Raw genomic sequence first — 22,805 nt, 5'->3', positions numbered from 1 at the left:
TGGGAATGTAGCATGGTAAGTCACTAGTCAGTCAATGGCTATGAGTGTCCTAAGGGGTATTTCACAAAACCAAGATAGGGGATTTAGACAGGCTTACTGGGTTATCCTGGATGAACATAGCCTTGACTTGGTTTCACAGAAGAGATCACATATAAGTTACCATGGGAATTTATACTTGGAAGCTAGCCTGCTCCCGACCAGGCTAACCAGGGGGTCAAGGCTGTGTTGATTAGCTTCGGCAAGTTAGCAAGCGCCATTTTCAATTATGGCGCCTCATGGAGCATTTAGAACCAGCTCCGTGCACGGAAATCCGTGTTGGGCACGAGCTCTCATGCGCGTACATGTTGGTGGACGGGTACCTACAGCCAATCATTACTCCGTGCGACAATCCACTGGACTCAGGTGTGCGTTCCCGAGCAACTTTTTCTGCTTGTTGTTACGCGGCAAGCAAGGTATGTGCATTATCGCCACCCTCTGAACTGGAGGATGACTCTCTTTTTACAGAATGTCCAATAAAGATCAATGTAGGTCCATGCGTCATTTCCAGCTATCGATCTTTGCGCATGGTCAGAGCCGACTGGCGCTGGATCGGAGCTCCAGTGTTCAATATGGCGTTGACGAAAATTGGCCGGATTTACTAGCCTAGCATCGGCCATTCATTTGTATGGAGGGCGGGACTTAGTCACGCTCTCCAGTTATATATAACTGGAGATAAGTTATAAGTTATATAATAACTTATTAAAGGTTGGGTACGGAATTCGCAAAACGGCCGGCAGATTTTGAATACATACCACCTCAAGTCCCGCCCTCCATGCACCAACGAAAATTATGCGCGAGAGCGAGCCAGGCTAAATGAAATGCCAGCCTGGCGTCTACAGCACTATGAGCTCTAGTGTCCATACAATCGCCCACATCAACTTCCCCAATTACATTCTTTATTCACCTCCAAAGGGTTGTAGGTAATAGTTCCACAAATCAGACAAGGTAGATGATTTTATAGCCATTATGGTAAAAGCACCTTAGTCTACCAGCCCTTTCGTTCGGAAATTCTAAAACAACGATGCATTTTAATACACCAAAATAACATTTGATATAGGCTACCTTACATCTTTCAGTAGCCATAGGTGTGTATATTTGAACAGAATCTGGTTTGGTTCTTACCAGGGCGTTTATCTTCTGAAATATCCAAGTTTAGTGCTGGCCCGCTGGTTCGCCTATTCCACTGTAGCTCCAAGCGGTTAAGTTTCGATTTCATGTTTACAACACTCTTCGAGTCACGGTAAAATGTAATTTTTGCTACATAGCTTATTTATTGCGTGGGTGATTGAGTTTCCGTAGGTATCCGCTGCCTTACTATGTATAGAAATGAAGTGACACATACAATTTGAGGGGAACATTGTGGGACGTGTAGCAGGCCTAGTTAGTTTCGTTTCACTTTCAGCACTGACTCGCGGTCAACAGCTTTCGTGCTATGTGCACGAACGGGTCGCGCGTGCGGGGGGGAGGGGAAGGAGGAAGAGGAAGACCGTTAGATTGACAAATGAGCTGTGAAATGATGGTATGGGGTTTAGAATTCTATTGGCTGGAGTTTTTCGAGCCCTGCCCGTTCTGCAGATGATTGACATGTTTAATTTCCATTTCAGTACTTCCAACTCAGTGGCTGTAAGTGGGTTAGGAATAGGATTTCAAGTGATTTTGCAAAAATGACCAAAAAAGCTCATTCCATACCCTACCTTTAATATAATAATAAAAACAGCCAAGCTAAGTCAATTCTAATGGTAATTACATTATCTGATTGGTTCTGCTAGCTGTCATTCAAATCAGACCTCCATGCGATTTTTTCAAAGAGCTGTATTCCATTAAATATATTATTTGCTACTTGCATTTACTCGCAAAACACAGCAGAATGTCTGCCTAATACCATATGGATGTCGTTTAAATTATGGTGGCCTTATAATTAATACTCGTTGTTTGCTTCTTTTTTGACGGACGTTTGATGAATACCCTACTGTAGTAGGGCCTAGTTGATTGGAAGTTGAGGGGACATTTTTCAAAGGTGTTTTCAACTAATTCGGCTTTTAAGACAAATTAAGATATATAGTCATACTGTGTGCATCTTTGCGGTGGCAAAGCGCTTTCTTAACGACGTTGCGTGCCGAGACAAGGAAAATCTCACACGTGGGTGCATACGTACATTTGCATTCACTTGGTCTGCCACACCTACTCCCGCTATGTAACAGAAATAATCATGATTACCATCCAAAAAAGTACAACTTTACCTCGTTGCTAGTCTATATCAAAAGCGGTTGTTCACTTTGTGTGCAAGACGCTATTTTCCGCGTCTTTTTTATTCCAACCGTGAGATATTTGGGGGAGAAACGAGAACGCGCACACATACCGAATAACTTACACCTGGCTTGACCTAGCCGCCTCAATTCATCTGCGCTCAGCATTAGTGAAACGTATTTAGCATGTTTACTTTGACCAGGCTTGGTCAACCGCGTGTGTTGTCACTTATCTTGGATCTACTTACTCTGGTTTTGTGAAATACGCCCCTGGTCAACTGAGCTTGATTAGGATATATGTCCGGGTCTGGGGGAATTTCCTATGATCCATCAACTCTGAATGTTGGCTCACTCAGAAACTTCAGTTGAAACCCTCTTATACAAGATGGCAAAATAGCCGACACATTCTCATATAAAATAACAAAATATCTCAGACGCCGTCTTATACAAGACAGCAGCATAAAATTGACACATTCTTACACAAGACAGTAATATTGCAAGGAAACCCTCTTATGGAGTCAGGAGCCAACCTCCATGACCTCTCAGTTCACTCATCCACCCCACCCCCACCCCCACCCACCATCCTCTGCAGGTTTTTCTGCAGGTTAAGCTATGGCCCTGCTAACCTGAGGACCATCAGATGTGTCAACTGTGCCCATACACATGGGAATCGTTACCACAATCTGTTGCCATTCCAGTTACAACATTCCTGCAGCTGATTGGCTAAATGTGGATTTAATTGTTCAGACTAATGGAGCATCATCTCACATTTGTGTGGTTTGGTTAATGAAAATGTACAATAACATCATAACAGAAATAAAAACAGTATCATTTTAAAAGTGTTTTATTGTCACTACTGATCCCACTACAGTGCAGGAACAGACTCAAAACTACATAGCAATTGACCATCCAACATCTTAGTATTGACATGACACTACAGAGACAGCATGAGACTGAACCACTGGTGTGACACCTATTGTAAATATCATTTCAAAGTGAGAACATAGATATGGTCTCTTCACTGAATGGATCCTCTGATGTACCAAGAAAATACACACCATTTCATGACATTTAGTAAATAAAGACATTCTACCCAAAGACTACCAAGCATGGATCTTCTGATGTGCCTTGAGATTACTCACTTCAGCAAAAGTCTCATCCCAATCTGAACAGTAATGAGACTTATACACAGTATGTACATTCTGCTGTCTCTTCACTTGAGATTCACAAATAAAAGTCTTTCAACACTCTGAACGCTGCTATGGTTTAACTCCAGTATGGATCATCAGATGTGTTTTGAGGTGACCTGCCTGAGTAAAAGTCTTTCCACAATGTGAACAATGATATGGCTTCACTCCAGTATGTGTTCTCTGATGTGTCTTCAAATGATCTGCCCGGGTAAAAGTCTTTCCACAATCTGAACAATGATATGGCTTTTCTCCCGTATGTGTTCTCTGATGGACAGTGCGATCTTTGCTGGTTCTGAAACGTTTCAAACATGTAGAACAATGATATGGCTTTTCCCCAGTATGGATCATCAGATGTCTCTTAAGATGAACTGAGTGAGCAAAAGTCTTTCCACAATCTGAACACTGATATGGCTTTTCTCCAGTATGGATCATCTGATGGAGAGTAAGCCCTCTCTTGGTTATGAAACCCTTCCCACATGTAGCACACTGATATGGCTTTTCTCCAGTATGGATCATCAGATGTGTTTTAAGATAAGCTGCATGAGCAAAAGTCTTTCCACAATCTGAACAGTGATGAAACTTTTCCCCAGTATGGATTGTCTGGTGCCTCTTCAGATCAGTTCCTGAAATAAAAGTCTTTCCGCAATCTGAACACTGATATGGCTTTTCTCCAGTATGGATCATCTGATGTGTCTTGAGATGAGCTGCCTGAGTAAAATTCTTTCCACAATCTGAACACTGATATGGCTTAACTTCAGTATGGATCATCAGATGGGTCTTGAGATTACCTGCCTGAGTAAAAGTCTTTCCACAATGTGAACAATGATATGGCTTTACTCCAGTATGTGTTCTCTGATGTGTCTTCAAATGATCTGCCCGGGTAAAAGTCTTTTCACAATCTGAACAATGATATGGCTTTTCTCCCGTATGTGTTCTCTGATGTGTCTTCAGACTTTCTGCCCGAGTAAAAGTCTTTCCACAATCTGAACACTGATTGGGCTTTTCTCCAGTATGAATCCTCTCATGTATCCTGAGAACTCCTGAAATGTTTGAGGAGGAAAATAACATTCCGTTATTTCATACCTGAGAGAATTAGAGACAGTATTATGAGACCTTTTAGAGTCCAGTCATCTACTTACTTGTAGGAGAAGATCCGTGGTGACCATATTCTCTGAGATCAGATTCTTCTTCCACTTTCATTTCCATTGGTGACTCTTTGATTGGTGATGTATCCATCTTACAGCCATGTCCCAGTCCGGGGCTTTCCTCCATGTCTGTGTTGAGCAAATACTCTTGCAGGAAATCATCAAATTCTTCTTCTGCTATCTCCTTCTTCACTGGCATTAAGTCTTGTGATGGTTCTGTAAGTCTTGACATCTCAGACAGCCTCACAGTACCTCTGTGAAAAGAATGAGTTCAGTCATCTGACCCAACTCCTTTATGTTTCTCAAACCCATTTCTTTCCAACCAATCAAACAACTGTATTCAGACATGGACCAATCAGCAGCAGAGGCTTTTGTAATTCAAAACAATAGACTGGCAAAGGATTCTGGGAAGGAGTTCCATGAGTGTTTTGCATACCTGCAGAATCTCCACAAAGGAGGTGTGAACTGAAAGGTAATTGGACAACAGAGTAGAGGGGGGTGGGAAGTAAGGTGTGAACTGGAAGGTAATTGGACAACAGAGTAAATTAGGGGGAAGGAGGTGGGAAATGAAAGGTGATTGAACAACAGAGTAAATGGGGGTGGGAAGTAACGTGTGAACTGGAAGGTGATTGGACAACAGAGTAAATGGGGTGGGAAGGAGTTGGGAAATGAAAGGTGATGTGATAGGGTATGTAGGGAGGTCTACAGTGAAAAAAAAAACAATAAAAATGTACACAAACATTCAGATAATAATTTGTGATTTACTGTATTATGAGGAAAAAAACAAATGCAGGATTATTTTTTAAGAAAAGCAATGTTTTGATGACACAGCTATTATTTAATATGTTTACATTAATCAATTTTAATATTTCCTTGGGGATCAATAGATAGATAGATAGATAGATAGATAGATAGATAGATAGATAGATAGATAGATAAATAGATAGATAGATACTTTATTGATCCCCAAGGGGAAATTCAAGGTCCCAGCAGCTTAAGACACCACACACAACATACTGTACAATGTAGACAATGTAAACATGAAAAATAAAAAGCAAATCAACATGACTAAAGGAGCAGTAAAATACTATAGATTAGGTATGCATGAATGTACTGAGGATTGGTACTGTGATCCAGTCTGAGGTGTGTGTCAAGTTGGTAGTGCAAATAAGTCCAACAGTGCAACAGTGCAAGATTAAATTCTAGTGACCAGCAATAAATGTGTGCAGTACAAAATGTAAGCATAGTAATAATAATAACAGTACTAGTATAAATTATGGACAATTAAAATAAACTTAACATAGTAATAATATAAGAGTTAGACATGAGGGTAGTGCAAGCCATGCCATGTAAGTGTATAAGAGGGTGTAGTTGCAGATATACTATGCATAGAAGTCCAACTCTCCTTTTCCCTTCAGTCCATCTATCTATTTATCTATCTATCTATCTATCAATTTGGCAGACTAATGTATCCAAAGCTGCTTACAGCAATATGATGACATCTAAGCAACAGAGCTGCCTCCATTTCATGCAAAAGCTATTCTACTGAGTCATAAGCCATTCAACTGAGAACCCCCCTTACACAAGTGAAGCAGAGTTCTTCCACAATAGGACAGTGTGATCCCAATAATAAAACAGGCCTCCTTACATGACTGAACCCAATGCAATGACTGGAGTACACAGCATATCACAATACTATAAACATCCTTTATGGAGTCTGGTGCAGATATCCATTACCTTTCAGTTCACTTACTCCATCCCCCATCCCCACCTTGCTGCATGTTGAGCTATGGCCTACAAGAGGACCATCAGTTTGGTCAACAGTGCCCTTACATATGGGCCTGATCCCATAATCTATTGTTATGCTAGTTAACCCTAAGCACCTTTGGCTATTACAAACATTTACTTTTAATTACAAACATTTACCCTGGTCATTGTAAGCAGTAGTCGAGTTGATGGGGAATGGCATCCCCCTTTGGAATTGATATGGTCAAAATCATCCCCCCTCTGAAACGGCCATCCCCCTCCCCATCCCCTGTCATTTTTCAATGAATGTGGAAATATCACCACTATTTCATTTTCAACATTTAGCTTTTGCGCACATCGAGGCTAAAATACTGTGGACCAGGGGTGGAAATTATTATTTTAAAATGCGATCAGCCAATAGCAGATTTCTGGTGAAATCTACCAGCCACTCTCACATTTTACCAGCATTTGGCTGGTGGCTGGTGCTAATTTCCATCCCTGCTGTGGACGAGGGGCATGCTCCTCCTATTGTCACGGCAATCAGCGACATGCATGAAGCATGCAACCTTCTTTTACTGTCTATGCGCACGTCAGGTGATTTCATTCAGCAGCATCATGGCCAAGCGACAAGCAAAGTTTGATCTAAGGGACGTCGGCTTTATTAAGAGGACAAAAAGTTGATGAATTAGAAAGAGTACATTTATACTCAAAACTGAAACGCCCAGTCTCCCTTGTTTGCTAAAGTGAAGGTACCTAGCCCGCTAGCGAGAGCTAGGTGAAAGGATAGGCTACCGTAGCGGCTCATGGCGAGCTAACGCAATGTTGTCCAACCTTTTAGGTCATCTTATTGAGAGTGATGTATGAATGCATCCTCACTCACACGAAAGAATAGTTTTGTAGTGTGCGGTTCTGCAAATAGACAATGTCACGAGGTGGCTGAAGAGACAAACGTCTGAGCTTCTGTTCATCTTTAGAATTATTATTCCGCTGTGCAGGTAGCCTAGGCACAAAGAATACGCTTTTGTTTTGCATTTTTAAAGGTAGAGCGTAAGACTGAGACCGAGCTACAAAGTATCCCACCAACATTGTTGTGTGGCAATTAAAGTTTCTGTTCTAGGCTAGCCTACTTAGGCTATGGTGGTAGAATTCCAGAGTGAAAGCAAAAAGTCTCAACTTTTTTTGTTGGTTCCATTTAACTAGATTGGTAATTATAACAAGTCATCGTTGAATGCATTAAAATTGATGTCTGGTTCACTAATTCAGATCTGATAGATATTTAGTATATGTGATAATGTTATGTTACTCTGAACTGGGATCAATTTTAGCAACTCGACGTAGACATGATCTAAAATGTTAGTGACACATAAAATGTACATGAATTGGAAGAAATTTAGGATTTGCCAATGTCCAGCAGATCACGCTATAAATAGACTAGAATACAGGAAATTGCATCTTAAAAATTAAAAATGTTCTGGGGGAGGACCGCAAGACTAATACCCAGATGTGCATTTTAAAATCCACCATCCCCCCTGCCATTTTTTAACAACTCGACTACTGATTGTAAGTGCCATTCACACATGCTACATATTGTGTATTTTTCAGCACAGTCTAGGCTACCAAGAACTGTCACAATGTCATATACTTGCATTCATTAGGGCCCGAGCACCGAGGTGCGGCCGCTGTAGCAGCGGCTGCACCGTAGGTGCAAGGCCCTATTGTTTCTGCTCAGATTATTATTAGGGCCCGAGCACCGAGGTGCGGCCACTGAAAGTGGCTGCACCGTAGGTGCAAGGCCCTATTGTTTCTGCTCAGATTATTAGGGCCCGAGCACCGAGGTGCGGCCGCTGTAGCAGCGGCTGCACCGTAGGTGCAAGGCCCTATTGTTTCTGCTCAGATTATTAGGGCCCGAGCACCGAGGTGCGGCCACTGAAAGTGGCTGCACCGTAGGTGCAAGGCCCTATTGTTTTTGCTCAGATTATTATTATTCTTTTTCTTCTTCTTCTTCTTCCGTCTTACCTGTTTTTTTTTTTTCACCAATTTGGCATGCTCTAAAACTCTTGTAATTTGGCAGCCATTTGTAGAATTGCAATCGAAACTCAGAGACAGAGCTTTGGCCTTGGGTGTGGCTCAGGGACTCTATAGCGCCACCTAGCGCGGTTTCAGTTGTGTTTGACACATACATGCACGAAAATGAACCAAATTTGGTGGGCATATGTGTTGTATTAATCTGAACAACTTTTACATTTAAACAATACAGTAAATCTTAGAAGAATTTGAGTTATGATTATGATTATGATTTTTGCACGTCACGTATTTTGAAACACTTCTCCTACACGGTTTATCGAAATCATGTCATATAAGCACTAAAATGATCTTGAGGGGTTGCCCGAGAGGAATTGCGACCAGATTTTTGAATTTCAAAAGTATATCGAAATGGCGAAGGTTTGAATTATGGCGTTTTATTAAGAAACAGGAAGTTGGTGTTATAGGCAGAAAAAAGGTTATGAATTGGATGTAATTTGGCAGCTACATGTGGAATTGCTTCCGCTAGTCAGAGACAGAGCTCTGGCCTAAGGTGTGGCTTTGGGACTCTATAGCGCCACCTAGCAACACGTTATCTGTTGTGGTTGACACAAACATTCACGAAAATGAACCAAATTTGGTGGACTTGTGTGTTTTTGCTATGGCTAGTCAGAGACAGAGCTTTGGTCTAGGGTGTGGCGTAGGGACTCTATAGCGCCACCTAGTGCGTTGTCTGTTGTGGTTGACACATACATTCACGGAAATGAACCAAATTTGGTGGGCTTGTGTGTTATTGCTATGGCTAGTCAGAGACAGAGCTTTGGCCTAGGGTGTGGTGTAGGGACTCTATAGCGCCACCTAGTGGGTTGTCTGTTGTGGTTGACATAAACATTCACGAAAATGAACCAAATTTGGTGGGCTTGTGTGTTATTGCTATTGGTAGTCAGAGACAGAGCTTTGGCCTAGAGTGTGGCGTAGGCACTCTAGAGCGCCACCTGATGCATTGTCTGTTGTGGTTGACGTGTACATTCACCAAAATTAACCAAATTTGGTGGGCATGTGTGTTATTGCTAAAGCTATTCAGAGACAGAGCTCTGGCCTCGGGTGTGGCTTAGGGACTCTATAGCGCCACCTAGTGCATTGTCTGTTGTGGTTGACACATACATTCACGAAAATGAACCAAATTTGGTGGGCTTGTGTGTTATTGCTATCGGTAGTCAGAGACAGAGCTCTGGCCTAGAGTGTGGCTTAGGGACTCTAGAGCGCCACCTAATGCATTGTCTGTTGTGGTTGACGCGTACATTCACCAAAATTAACCAAATTTGGTGGGCATGTGTGTTATAGCTCAAGTTATTCAGAGACAGAGCTCTGGCCTCGGGTGTGGCTTAGGGACTCTATAGCGCCACCTAGTGCATTGTCTGTTGTGGTTGACACATATTCACGAAAATGAACCAAATTTGGTTGGCATATGTGTTATTGCTATAGCTATTCAGAGACAGCGCTCTGGCCAAGGGTGTCTTAGGGACTCTATAGCGCCACCTAGCACATTGTCTGTTGTGGTTGACACATACATTGATGAAAATGAACCAAATTTTGTGGCTTTCTGTGTTATTGCTATCGCTAGTCAGAGACAGAGCTCTGGTCTAGGGTGTAGCTTAGGGATTGTATAGCGCCACCTAGTGCATAGTTTGTTGAGGTTGACACATACATTCATGAAAATGAACCAAATTTGGTGGGCTTGTGCGTCATTGCTATCGTTAGTCAGAGACAGAACTCTGGCATAGGGTATGGCTTAGGGACTCTATAGCGCCACGTAGCGTGTTGTCTGTTATGATTGAAATATACATTCACAAAAAATAACCAAATTTAATGGCCATCTGTGTTGCTCATGCACATGCCCACCAACCCACACATGTTGCTTAGTTAGATTCCGAAATGTCACAGGTCCGCACCGCAGGTGCTCGGGCCCGCCATCGCCGCTTGCGGCTATATTTATTATTATTATTATTATTATTCTTTTTCCGTCTTACCTGTTTTTTTTTTTTCACCAACTTGGCATGCTCTAAAACTCTTGTAATTTGGCAGCCATTTGTAGAATTGCAATCGAAACTCAGAGACAGAGCTTTGGCCTAGGGTGTGGCTCAGGGACTCTATAGCGCCACCTAGCGCGGTTTCTGTTGTGTTTGACACATACATGCACGAAAATGAACCAAATTTGGTGGGCATATGTGTTGTACTAATCTGAACAACTTTTACATTTAAATGATATAGTAAATCTTAGAGGAATTTGAGTTATGATTATGATTATGATTTTTGCACATCACGTATTTTGAAACACTTCTCCTAGACGGTTTATCGAAATCATGTCCTTTCAGCAGTAAAATGATCTTGAGGGGTTGCCCGAGAGGAATTGCGACCAGATTTTTGAATTTCAAAAGTATATTGAAATGGCGAAGGTTTGAATATAGGTGTCTTATAAAAGAAACAAAAAGTTGGTGTTATAGGCAGAAAACAGTGACTAATTTGGATGAAATTTGATGGAGTATTAGTTAGTGTGTTTGTAGTGACAGTCATATACAAAGTTTTGAATTTGGTGTTGTTTGTGATTTTTAAAAGCGCATTAATGATTGTGGTGGATACAGTTTTAGCTAAAATATTTTGAAGCGAGTTGATGAACAACTTGCAAACGTACTGAAGGCGCAGTGATATCGTACGCAGCATCTGAAAATAGTCCCCATAGACAACAAGCAGTAGTAGTGCCAGTAGGTTGCAAGTTGCCTTGATTATTACGCCAGATGAGAGTGTAGTTCCATGTCAAATCAGCCTAGAAAAACGCCAGGTTTCATTTTCAGTTGGTCTTATTGCACTTTCTAACTTGAGAGGAGACACGTTTTAAATGGGAAAATTACCAGAAATCTTAGTCACTTTTAAACATGAAGCTAGCAGGCGAGAAGCTAATGGTCTAATCCGATTCAATGATCTATGCTAGGCTGGAGCTAAAAGTTGTATCGCCAGACTCACAGAATGGCTGGATGAACGGGAACAAGGTAAATATCGATTGTTTTGCTCGAGGGGAGGTGGAAAATGAGCGTATTTCCAAAAATGGCGGAATATCCCTTTAACCATGTTAACAGAAAGTGAGTTATTTTTAATTTCATATTTGCCCAATCACACAGCCCCTCCTCTCTGTCCTTCTCTGCCTCGCTCTCTGTTGCAACTAACAGACACACGCACGCACTCTGTCACCCCCCTTCTCGGGTCCTCCCTAACTAACACACACACACACATTGACACACGCGCGGCTTTCTGGAGACACAGAGACAGACACACACACACACACACACACACACACACACACACACACACACACACACACACACACACACACACACACACACACACACACACACACACACACACACACACACACACACACACACACACACACACACACACACACACACACACACACACACACCTAACCGTGGCCTACTGATTAGGGCTTGGGGCTTGTAGCTGGAGGATTGCCGGTTCGATCCCTGACCAGTCCACAGCTGAAGTGCCCTTGAGCAAGGCACCTAAACCCTGACTGCTCCCTGAGCGCCGCTGGTTGGGCAGGCAGCTCACTGCTCTGAGTATAGTATATTAAAAAGTATACAAAAGTATATTGAAATGGCGAAGGTTTGAATCTAGGTGTCTTGTAAAAGAAACAGAAAGTTGGTGTTATAGGTAGAAAACAGTGACTAATTTGGATGAAATTTGATGGAGAATTAGTTAGTGTGTTTGTAGTGACAGTCATATGCAAAGTTTTGAATTTGGTGTTGTTTGTGTTTTTTAAAAGTGCATTAATGATTGTGGTGGACACAGTTTTAGTTAAAATATTTTGAAGCGAGTTGACGAATAATTATAATCATATCAACCTATGCTGCAATTTTGAAATTTTGACTTTAGCCATGTTCACAGTAAGTGAGTATTTAGGTTTATTTGTGTTTGCATATGTCTTATACTCCATCCATTTAGCTGAGCAGGAGTAGGTGCTCTCTCTCTCAGCTGCATGTCTCTCTCGTCCCCTGCTACTTCTCTACACAGACTCACAGACACTCTCTCACCCCTCCCCCGTCATTCTCTCTCTCTCACGCACGCACGCACACACACACACACACACACACACACACACACACACACACACACACACACACACACAGACACACACAAACGCACACACACACACACACACACACACACACACACACACACACACACACACACACACACACACACACACACACACACACACACACACACACACACACACACACACACACACACACACACACACACACACCCTCCCTCTTTCCTCCGTCCCTCCTTCCCTCTGGGCAGCCGTGGCCTACTGGTTAGGGCTTGGGGCTTGTAACTGGAAGGTTGCCGGTTCAATCCCCAACCAGTCCACCACTAAAGTGCCCTTGAGCAAGGCACCTAACCCCTCACTGCTCCCCCAGCACCGCTGGTTGGGCAGGCAACTCACTGCTCTGGGTCAGTGTGTGATTCACCTCACTGTGTGTTCACTGTGTGCTGTGTGTGTTCACTAATTTGGTTAAATTGGGTTACATGCAGAGAAATAAATTTCCCTCACGGGATCAAAAAAGTGTATATTCTATTCTATTGATCCATTTGTCTCTACCCCCTCTGTCTGTGTCTGTCTAGTGTTACTGCTATCGATAGTCAGAGATAGAGCTCTGGCCTAGGGTGTGGCTTAGGGACTCTATAGCGCTACCTAGCATATTGTCTGTTGTGGCTGACACATACATTCAGGAAAATTGACCAAATTTGGTGGGCATGTGTGTTGCTCATGCACATGCCCACCAACACGCACATGTTGCTTTGTTAGATTCCAAAATCTCACAGGTCTCCGCACCGCTGGTGCTCGGGCCCGCCATCGCCGCTTGCGGCTATATTTTGATTTTGCTATTTAAACAATAAAAAATACCAGAAGCATAGACCTGTTTTTAGGAACTGTGTTATGCACCAGGTGGGCTGGCCTGTCTGGACATACAAGATAGTAAAACAGCATAGACACCCTCTTACTGAATGCTTAAGCACTAATCCTGATTCTTGTAGCACAATTTCTAAAACTATGAACACATATAGCAAAACCACTCACTGAGTTTGACAAACTAAAAGCAAAAGCACTGCTTTGAACTCAGTTTGCAATTATGTAACACACACTTTGCAAAACTGGCACAATTCACTGCACAACACTCTTTTTGCGGAACTTTGAACACAACTCACTGCTTACACTGAATTACCAAATTTCTAACACACTCCTAGCAAAATTATACACACATTTATTATTATGTATACTGTTTTGCCAACTGTACGGCACACATCATGAAAACTGTTTTAGATAATTAGTTCACTTTGCAATCAGCCTAAGCAGTAAAAATAAGGCACAGGTAAGATATCCGTGTGTAGTACAATGCAGGGAGCAGGAAGAGTGAGGATTAGAGGAGGCCTAGGAGGAGGACATGGAGGTGAAGAAGTAGGAGGAAGAGGACAAGGGGGTGAAGGAGTGAGAGGGAGAGGACGACAAGGACAAGGAGCCCGGTGCCTTGGGCAGGGGGACATTGCATGCGATGTAGATGAAATTTTGTGGCCGCACCCAGAGAGACGTCATCATGTAGACAGATTTTTTTTTTTTTTTTTTTGTGTTTTGACTTTGTATTTGTTTTGATGAGTGTAAACACCAATACTTGAAGTTTGGATCCCTATATGTTTACAGAACTATGACAAAAGTATGACCTCAAACTGACATACCTTGTGCACAGAGAAAGCAAAGACAGATGTGTCTTGTATTCATACCATCAGTGTGTAGTTGGCACATTGTGTGCTTAGTAAAAGATGGCATGAGTTTACTGTTTGATTCAGAAACACCATTTTTACAAAGGTGTGGAGAGTTAATCAAGCTGTGTTTGCTTTTGCAAGAGAACTACAATGTTTTGATAATTGGTGAAAGGTTTTGTTATTTGTGGTGTAGTGGAGCTTCAAAATAACGGCAAATGTACAGTACTTTAGCAAATAGCTTTAATGAAAACATCAAGCAGAAGGTTTTGTTATTTGTGGTGTAGTGGAGCTTCAAAATAACGGCAAATGTACAGTACTTTAGCAAATAGCTTTAATGAAAACATCAAGCAGCAACATAACGTGTGTAGTATCTCACTCATACATTCTTCTTCAACTAACATAGTATGTGACTGCACACGCATACATTCTGTTACAGTGCCTGAATGTGGCGGAATAATAAAGCTGCAAGCATTACAGAACACAACATTATTTGTATGTAGAGTTTTGCAAAAATAGCCAATAGTTACAAAAAATGTGCTTAAGCAATCAGAAAAAACTGTAAACAAGACAGTACAATAGCAAGAAAACCCTCATAGTAGGTGTTTACTCTAGGAGGTTTTTATTTACAGAAAACTCTAGACCTATGTGTTTTTTTTTTAAAGATAAAAAGCAGACAGGGTTTTTTTATTCCCCCAAAACAGCACCGAACGTTAATTTGAATTCCCATGACAACTGCCGTTCTAGAGCACAAGTACCGGAAGCCTACGTTACAGTTACCTTGCGTTCATTGCTACTGGTTAGCTTAGCTTGCCAGGTGAGCAGATGAAAACTGAAAATGAATATAATTATGCCTCAAAATCCCACCAATCGACCTTCAGCTGGTCTCCTTATAGTAAATGTTGTGGTATAACTTGTTGGTCATGTCATATAGCTCTACATGTTCACTCACAAAAACAACTACTTGTTCAGCTGGCACCTTTTTTCTTTGTTTTGGTCGGCATCTTTTTTTTCTGAAAAAATAACTTTCAATAAAGTTTCACTATGACTTGTTAATTGTTCAGCTGTAGAAAGAACACTTGACGTGGGGTGTTTTTTCTTGGAGAGTAGACATTTTCTCAACTTGAAAACCACCCAAGGCAGGAGGGGAAACGCTGGTGGCAGTGGTTTAAAAAGCGCCCAGGACATTTTTTATAAAACCTCTCTGTATCATAGGAATATAATGCAAAACATCCACCCGCACCCAAGAAAATACCTCCTAGTGTGAACACCCCCTTATGGAGTCAGGAGCCAACCTTCATGACCTCATCCACCCCACCCCCACCCACCATCCTCTGCAGGTTTTTCTGCAGGTTAAGCTCACCTGAGGACCATCAGATGTGTCAACTGTGCCCATACACATGGGAATCATTAACACAATCTGTTGGCATCCCAGTTACAACATAGTTGGATAATGGGATGGTGTATAATAAGGAAACAACAGAAATAAAAACAGTATCATCTTAAAAGTGTTTATTGTGAGCACTAATCTCAATACAGTGCAGAAACAGATTGATAAGTACATGGCAATTGACCATCAAACATTTTGATATGATCACGTAGATAAAGACAACACAGAGACAAAGACTGAGCATCTAGTGTCTCTTGAGAGATGAAACCGTAGTAAATGTTTCCAAAAGCAAAAAAAGGGTTAGCTGAGGCACTCCGAGATTTTTTTTTTGAGATATAAAAAGCATTTAATGGTACATGGCTAGTAGTTTTAAAAGCACATGGGCCTACGCGTAACCCTAACCCTTTTTTTGATTTTGGATTCTCACCTCACCCGTAGCAGAAGAGCACCTGAGTACTAATTTATAGATTCCTGAGTGGCCTAAACCCTTCTGTCTTTTCCGGAGTAAATGTTTTTTTCCAAACTGAGAACACATGTATGGTCTCTCCGCTGAATGGATCTTCTGATGTACCAGGAAATTACACACCATTTAATGACATTGAATAACAAAAGGCTTCCTACACGAGGATTACCGAGCATGGGTTTTCTGGTGTGACTTCAGGTTAGATAAACATGTATAAGTCTTTCCACACTCTGAACAGATATATGGCTTTTCTCCAGTATGTGTTCTCTGATGGACAGTAAGTTCTGTACTGGTTTTGAAAACCTTTCCACATGTAGCACACTGATATGGCTTTTGTCCAGTATGGCTCATCTGATGTGTTTTGAGATTACCTGCCTGAATAAAAGTCTTTCCACAATCTGAACACTGATATTGCTTTTGTCCGGTATGAATCCTCTGGTGTGTCTTCAGATTACTCACATAAGAAAAAGTCTTTCCACAATCTGAGCACTCATATGGCTTTACTTTAGAATGTATTCTCTGATGGACATTAAGCTCTCCACTGGTTTTGAAACCCTTTCCACATGTAGCACACTGATATGGCTTCTCCCCAGTATGGATCATCTGATGTGTCTTCAGATGATTTGCCCGAGTAAAAGTCTTTCCACAATCTGAACACTGATATGGCTTTACTCCAGTATGGATCATCTGATGTTTCTTGAGATCATCTGCCCGAGTAAAAGTCTTTCCACAATCTGAACACTGATATGGCTTTACTCCAGTATGGATCATCTGATGTTTCTTGAGATCACCTGTCTGAGCAAAAGTCTTTCCACAATCTGAACAATGATATGGCTTTTCTCCAGTATGGATCATCTGATGTATCTTGAGATTACTTGCCTTAGTAAAACTCTTTCCACAATCTGAACACTGATATGGCTTTTCTCCAGTATGGATCATCAGATGTGTCTTCAAATGATGTGCCCGAATAAAACTCTTTCCACAATCTGAACACTGATATGGCTTTACTCCAGTATGGATCATCTGATGTTTCTTGAGATCACCTGTCTGAGCAAAAGTCTTTCCACAATCTGAACAATGATATGGCTTTACTCCAGTAGGTGTTCTCTGATGTGGGTTGAGATCAGACCTGCTCTTGAAACTCTTCCCTTTTGTGATCTTTCCAGCATCTGTAAAATAAGAGGATGATTAAAAATAGGCTCAACAGTATTTATCCTACAACAATGCATGCAATCTCTCCACTCATCTGTGAGGGTCAACACTGACACAGAGATACGTATTCAAGGGCAGGACACAAATAAAACAGCAAATAGCGTTCAAGTCTGAAATTAAGGATTACACATCTCAGAATAATCCCAATCCCGCCACAGACTGTCCTAATATGATTTTTGATTCTACAGCTTACTTGTAGGTGATGCGTCTTTATCCTCTTCATATTCTCCAAAATCAGAATGGTTTTCCTCTTTAATTTCCACTGGTGAGAATGGCTCTTCTTTGTAGGTAAATGATGCCTGTGTCTTACAGCCATGGCCCAGTCCAGGACTTTCCTGCATGTCTGTGTTGAGCAAATACTCTTGTAGGAAATCATCAAATTCTTCTTCTTTAATCTCCTTCTTCACTGGCATTACGTCTTGTGATGGTTCAGTAAGTCTTGACATCTCAGACAGACTGCAGTTGTTCGTAAACTAAATCCAAAAAAACTTTCTGTCAAAAAAACATCAGAGCACCCTTGTACCTCTGTGAAAAGAATGAGTTCAGTTATCTGACCCAACCCCTTTATGTTTCTCAAACCCATTTCTGTTCAACCAATCAAGCAACTGTATTCAAACATTGACCAATCAGCAGAAGAGGCTTTTGTAATTCAAAACAACAGACTGGCAAATGATTATGGGAAGGAGTTCCATGTGCATCAGTATTTTGCATACCTGCAGAATCTCCACAAAGGAGGTGTGAACTGAAACGTAATTGGACAACAGAGTAAATGGGGGTGGGAAGTAAGGTGTGAACTGGAAGGTAATTGGACAACAGAGTAAATGGGGGTGGGGAGGAGGTGGGAAATGAAAGGTGATGTGACAGGGTATGTAGGGAGGGCTTAAAGTGAAAAATAAAACAATCAGAATGTACGCAAACATTCAGATAATAATTTGAGATTTACTGTATTATGAGGAAAAAAACAAATGCAGGATTATTTTTTAAGAAAAGCAATGTTTTTATGACAAAGTTATTATCTAATATATTTACATTAATCAATTTGAATTTCTCCTTGGGGATAAATAAAGTATCTATCTATCTATCTATCTATCTATCAATTTGGCAGACTAATTTATTCAAAACTGCTTACAGCAATATGATAACATCTAAGCAACAAATCTGCCTCCATTTCATGTAAACGCTATTTTACTGCCACAATTTCATATGTTGATACTTGCATTCATTTGATTTAGCTAAATAATTAAAAATACCAAAAGCATACTATAGAAATTGTTATATTTTGACTTGCATCTCACAACAGCAAGCTGACGGCTCTACATGACCTTCATGTTTGGGTGGGCCTGACTGTCTTACATCTGGCAATATAAGAACGGCAATATAAGAACATGGTGGAGGGACACTTTGGGGCTGAGCAATTCACAGAAGTTTGTGGTGTGTGCCTTATAGAAATAAATCAGCATTTTTTTCAATCACCAGCTTTTTACTACAATTGGGTGTGCAGTGGTAGGCTGAGCCTGTTGTATAACCTAGAGGATTGCACTTGGTATCAATTGATAGCTCTGTGTCTCCTCTTTTATCTGGCATGCCTGACTTACCTCTCAGATCACGGGTTCAAGAAAAAATTAAACGAGAGTAATGGGTGTGCAATGGTAGGCTGAGCTATTATATGACCTTATTGCTTTTCTGTCACTTTGTCTGCTTTTCTAACACAGAAGGATCGATGTATTTGGTATCAATATATAGCTCTGTGGCTCCTCTCTCATCTGACATGTGCGGCATCATTATGTGATCACAGGGTTCACGAGTAATTCAAATGAGAGTAGTGGGTGTGTGGGTGAGCAGTATAGACTGTAAATATTTTATATATTTTTAATTTTCATACTTGATCGTACAGAGAAGTCACTAGTCTCGTTGGAAAGCCCCATTTCTGCTCTTTTGTGCATTAAAGGTTTTATCTTGCTGCAACTAATAATCGTGGTGCAAAGTAATAGAGAAGAATGTAAACTTGAATAATATAGTGCCACCTATAGGTGCAGTACCTCAGATTTGGGGAGCTGAGTGGTGAGGGCTCTTCACACTTGAATATTATAGTGCCACCTATAGGTGCAGTACCTCAGATTTGGGGAGCTGAGTGGTGAGGGCTCTTCACACTTGAATATTATAGTGCCACCTATAAGTGCAGTACCTCAGATTTGGGGGGTGAGTGTTCTCCAAACAACAGAAATAAAAACAGTATCATCTTAAAAATGTTTATTGTGAGCACTAATCTCATTACAGTGTAGGAACAGATTGATAAGTACATAGGAATTGACCATCAAACATTTTGATCATGTAGATAAAGACAACACAGAGACAGAGACTGAGCCACTGGTGTCTCTTGAGAGATTAAAACAGAGTAAATGTTTTTTTGGTTTTTTTTTCAAACAGAGAACATGTGGTCTCCTCTGAATGGTGTACTCTGATGTACCAGGAAATTACACACCATTTAATGAAATGAAATAACAAAAGACTTCCTACACGAGGATTACAGAGCATGAGTTTTCTGGTGTGACTTCAGGTTAGATGAACATCTATAAGTCTTTCCACACTCTGAACAGACACATGGCTTTTCTCCAGTATGTGTTCTCTGATGGACAGTAAGTTCTGTACTGGTTTTGAAACCCTTTCCACATGTAGCACACTGATATGGCTTTTCTCCAGAATGGATCATCTGATGTATCTTCAGAGTACGTGCCTGAGAAAAAGTCTTTCCACAATCTGAACAATAATATGGCTTCTCCCCAGTATGGACCCTCTGGTGTGTCTTCAGATCGCCTGCCTGAATAAAACTCTTTCCACAATCTGAACAATGATATGTCTTTTTTCCAGTATGTATCATTTGATGTCTTTTGAGATTACGTGCCTGACTAAAAGTCTTTCCACAAACTGAACAATGATATGGCCTTTCTCCAGTATGGGTCATCTGATGTATCTTCAGAGTACCTGCCCGAGAAAAAGTCTTTCCACAATCTGAACAATGATATGGCTTCTCCCCAGTATGGATCCTCTGGTGTGTCTTCAGATCGCCTGCCTTAATAAAACTATTTCCACAATCTGAACAATGGTATGTCTTTTTTCCAGTATGTATCATCTGATGTGTTTTGAGATTACATGCCTGACTAAAAGTCTTTCCACAATCTGAACACTGATATGGCTTTACTCCAGAATGTGTTCTTTGATGTGTCTTCAAATGATGTGCCTGAGTAAAAGTCTTTCCACAATCTGAACAATGATATGGCTTTTTAAAAGTATGGATCATTTGATGTTTCTTGAGATCATCTGCCCGAGTAAAAGTCTTTCCACAATCTGAACACTGATATGGCTTTACTCCAGAATGTGTTCTTTGATGTGTCTTCAAATTATGTCCCTGAGTAAAAGTCTTTCCACAATCTGAACAATGATATGGCTTTTTTCCAGTATGGATCATTTGATGTTTCTTGAGATCATCAGCCCGAGTAAAAGTCTTTCCACAATCAGAACACTGATATGGCTTTACTCCAGAATGGGTTCTTTGATGTGTCTTCAAATGATGTGCCTGAGTAAAAGTCTTTCCACAATCTGAACACTGATATGGCTTTACTCCAGAATGTGTTCTTTGATGTGTCTTCAGATAACCTGCCTGAGCAAAAGTCTTTCCACAATCTGAACAATGATATGGCTTTTCTCCAGTGTGTGTTCTCTGATGTGGGTTGAGATCAGACCTGCTCTTGAAACTCTTCCCTTGTGTGATCTTTCCAGCATCTGTAAAATAAGAGGATGATTAAAAATAGGCTCAACAGTATTTATCCTACAACAATGCATGCAATCTCTCCACTCATCTGTGAGGGTCAACACTGACACAGAGATATGTATTCAAGGGCAGGACACAACTAATACAAAACAGCAAATAGCTTTCAAGTCTGAAATTAAGGATTACACATCTCAGAATAATTCCACTCCCATCGCAGACTGTCCTAATATGATTTTTTTCTACAGCTTACTTGTAGGTGATGAGTCTTCATCGTCTTCATATTCTCCAAAATCAGAATGGTTTTCCTCTTTTATTTCCACTGGTGAGAACGGCTCTTCTTTGTATGTACATGATGCCTGTGTCTTACAGCCATGGTCCAGTCCAGGACTTTCCTTCATGTCTGTGTTGAGCAAATACTCTTGTAGGAAATCATCAAATTCTTCTTCTTTTATCTTCTTCTTCACTGGCATTGAGTCTTGTGGCGGTTCACTAGATCTAGACATGTCACACAGACTGCAGTTGTTTGTAACCTAAATCCAGTCAACGATTCACTCCAACAACATTCAGAGCACCCTTGTACCTCTGTGAAAAGAATGAGTTCATTCATCTGACCCAAGTCCTTTATGTTTCTCAGACCCAATTCTGTTCAACCAATCAAACAACTGTCTTCAAACACGGACCAATCAGCAGCAGAGGCTTTTGTAATACAAAACAACACACTGGCAAAGGATTCTGGGAAGGAGTTCCATGTGCATGAGTGTTTTGCATACCTGCATAATCTCCACAAAGGAGGTGTGAACTGAAGGGTGATTGGACAACAGAGTAAATGGGGGTGGGGAGGAGGTTTGAACTGAAAGGTGATGTGATAGGGTATGTAGGGAGGGCTTACAGTGACATAAGAATCAAAATGTGCACAAATATTCAGATAAATCATTTGACACATTCATACATACTTATTTAACATATTATATTCATCAATTTGGCAGACTATTTTATTCAAAGCTGCTTACAACAATATGATAATATCAAAGCAACAGAGCTGCCTCCATTTCATGCAAAAGCTAAAGGGGAGAAACCCCCTTACACAAGTGAAGCAGAGTTCTTCCACAATAGGACAGTGTGATCCCACTAGTAAAACAGGCCTCCTTACATGACTGAACCCAATGCTATGACTGGAGTACACAGCATATCACAATACTATAGACATCCTTTATGGAGTCTGGTGCAGATATCCATTACCTTTCAGTTCACTTACTCCATCCCCCATTCCCACCTTGCTGCATGGTGAGCTATGGCCTACAAGAGGACCATCAGTTTGGTCAACAAAACATATGAGATTGTCCCCATAAACTTGTGCTATGCCACTTAAAACACCCAGCATGTAACATTGAACATTATAGTGCCACCTATAGGTGCAGTACCTCAGATTATAGTGTCTGAGTAGTGATGGTTCTCTGGTACCATATTGTGCAGTTTAACATTCCTGGGCCTTACAGTTTTTGCTTCACAGCAAGAGAGAGAGAGTGGGTTGAGAGAGTGGCTTGTGTTGTCCTCTGACGGGTATTATTGTCACATTCCTGGGCCTTACAGTTTTTGCTTCACAGCCACTTTTAATGGAGAAAAAAATGAGCACAAAACCAGTAAGTAGGGTTCCTGCTGCTGTTGTGATAGGAGCCCTAACAATGGCTCAGGAGCAGGAGACATTTCCTGTGTTATTTCACATGTGAGAGAGTGGGTTGTGT

At 41.1% G+C, this 22,805-nt stretch overlaps 1 protein-coding gene across 1 annotated transcript; it reads right to left on the bottom strand.

The window, feature by feature from the left end:
• Window positions 1-16,247: 16,247 nt before the first annotated feature.
• On the bottom strand, window positions 16,248-21,461 carry LOC134076020 (zinc finger protein 883-like). Its single transcript, XM_062531035.1, has 4 exons — window positions 21,314-21,461; window positions 20,445-21,074; window positions 19,835-20,360; window positions 16,248-17,019 (listed from the first exon to the last, which is right to left on the bottom strand). The coding sequence occupies exons 1-4, from the start codon at window positions 21,459-21,461 to the stop codon at window positions 16,248-16,250; spliced, it is 2,076 nt and encodes a 691-aa protein (XP_062387019.1).
• Between the last annotated feature and the right edge of the window lie 1,344 nt (window positions 21,462-22,805).

The sequence above is a fragment of the Sardina pilchardus genome, chromosome 1 (assembly GCF_963854185.1).
Source record: "Sardina pilchardus chromosome 1, fSarPil1.1, whole genome shotgun sequence".
In the NCBI taxonomy this organism is placed as follows: domain Eukaryota; kingdom Metazoa; phylum Chordata; class Actinopteri; order Clupeiformes; family Clupeidae; genus Sardina; species Sardina pilchardus.
The sequence above is the reverse complement of the archived record's forward strand: the minus strand, read 5'-3'. Positions and strand labels throughout refer to the sequence as shown.

Coding starts and splice junctions, on each gene's coding strand:
- LOC134076020 (XM_062531035.1), bottom strand. CDS start 21,461: ATGAAGGAAAGTCCTGGACTGGACCATGGCTGTAAGACACAGGCATCA. Junction 21,075..21,313: donor TGAAGACTCATCACCTACAA/GTAAGCTGTAGA, acceptor CTTATTTTACAG/ATGCTGGAAAGATCACACAA. Junction 17,020..19,834: donor AACCTGAAGTCACACCAGAA/AACTCATGCTCT, acceptor GACACATCTGAT/GATCCATACTGGAGAAAAGC.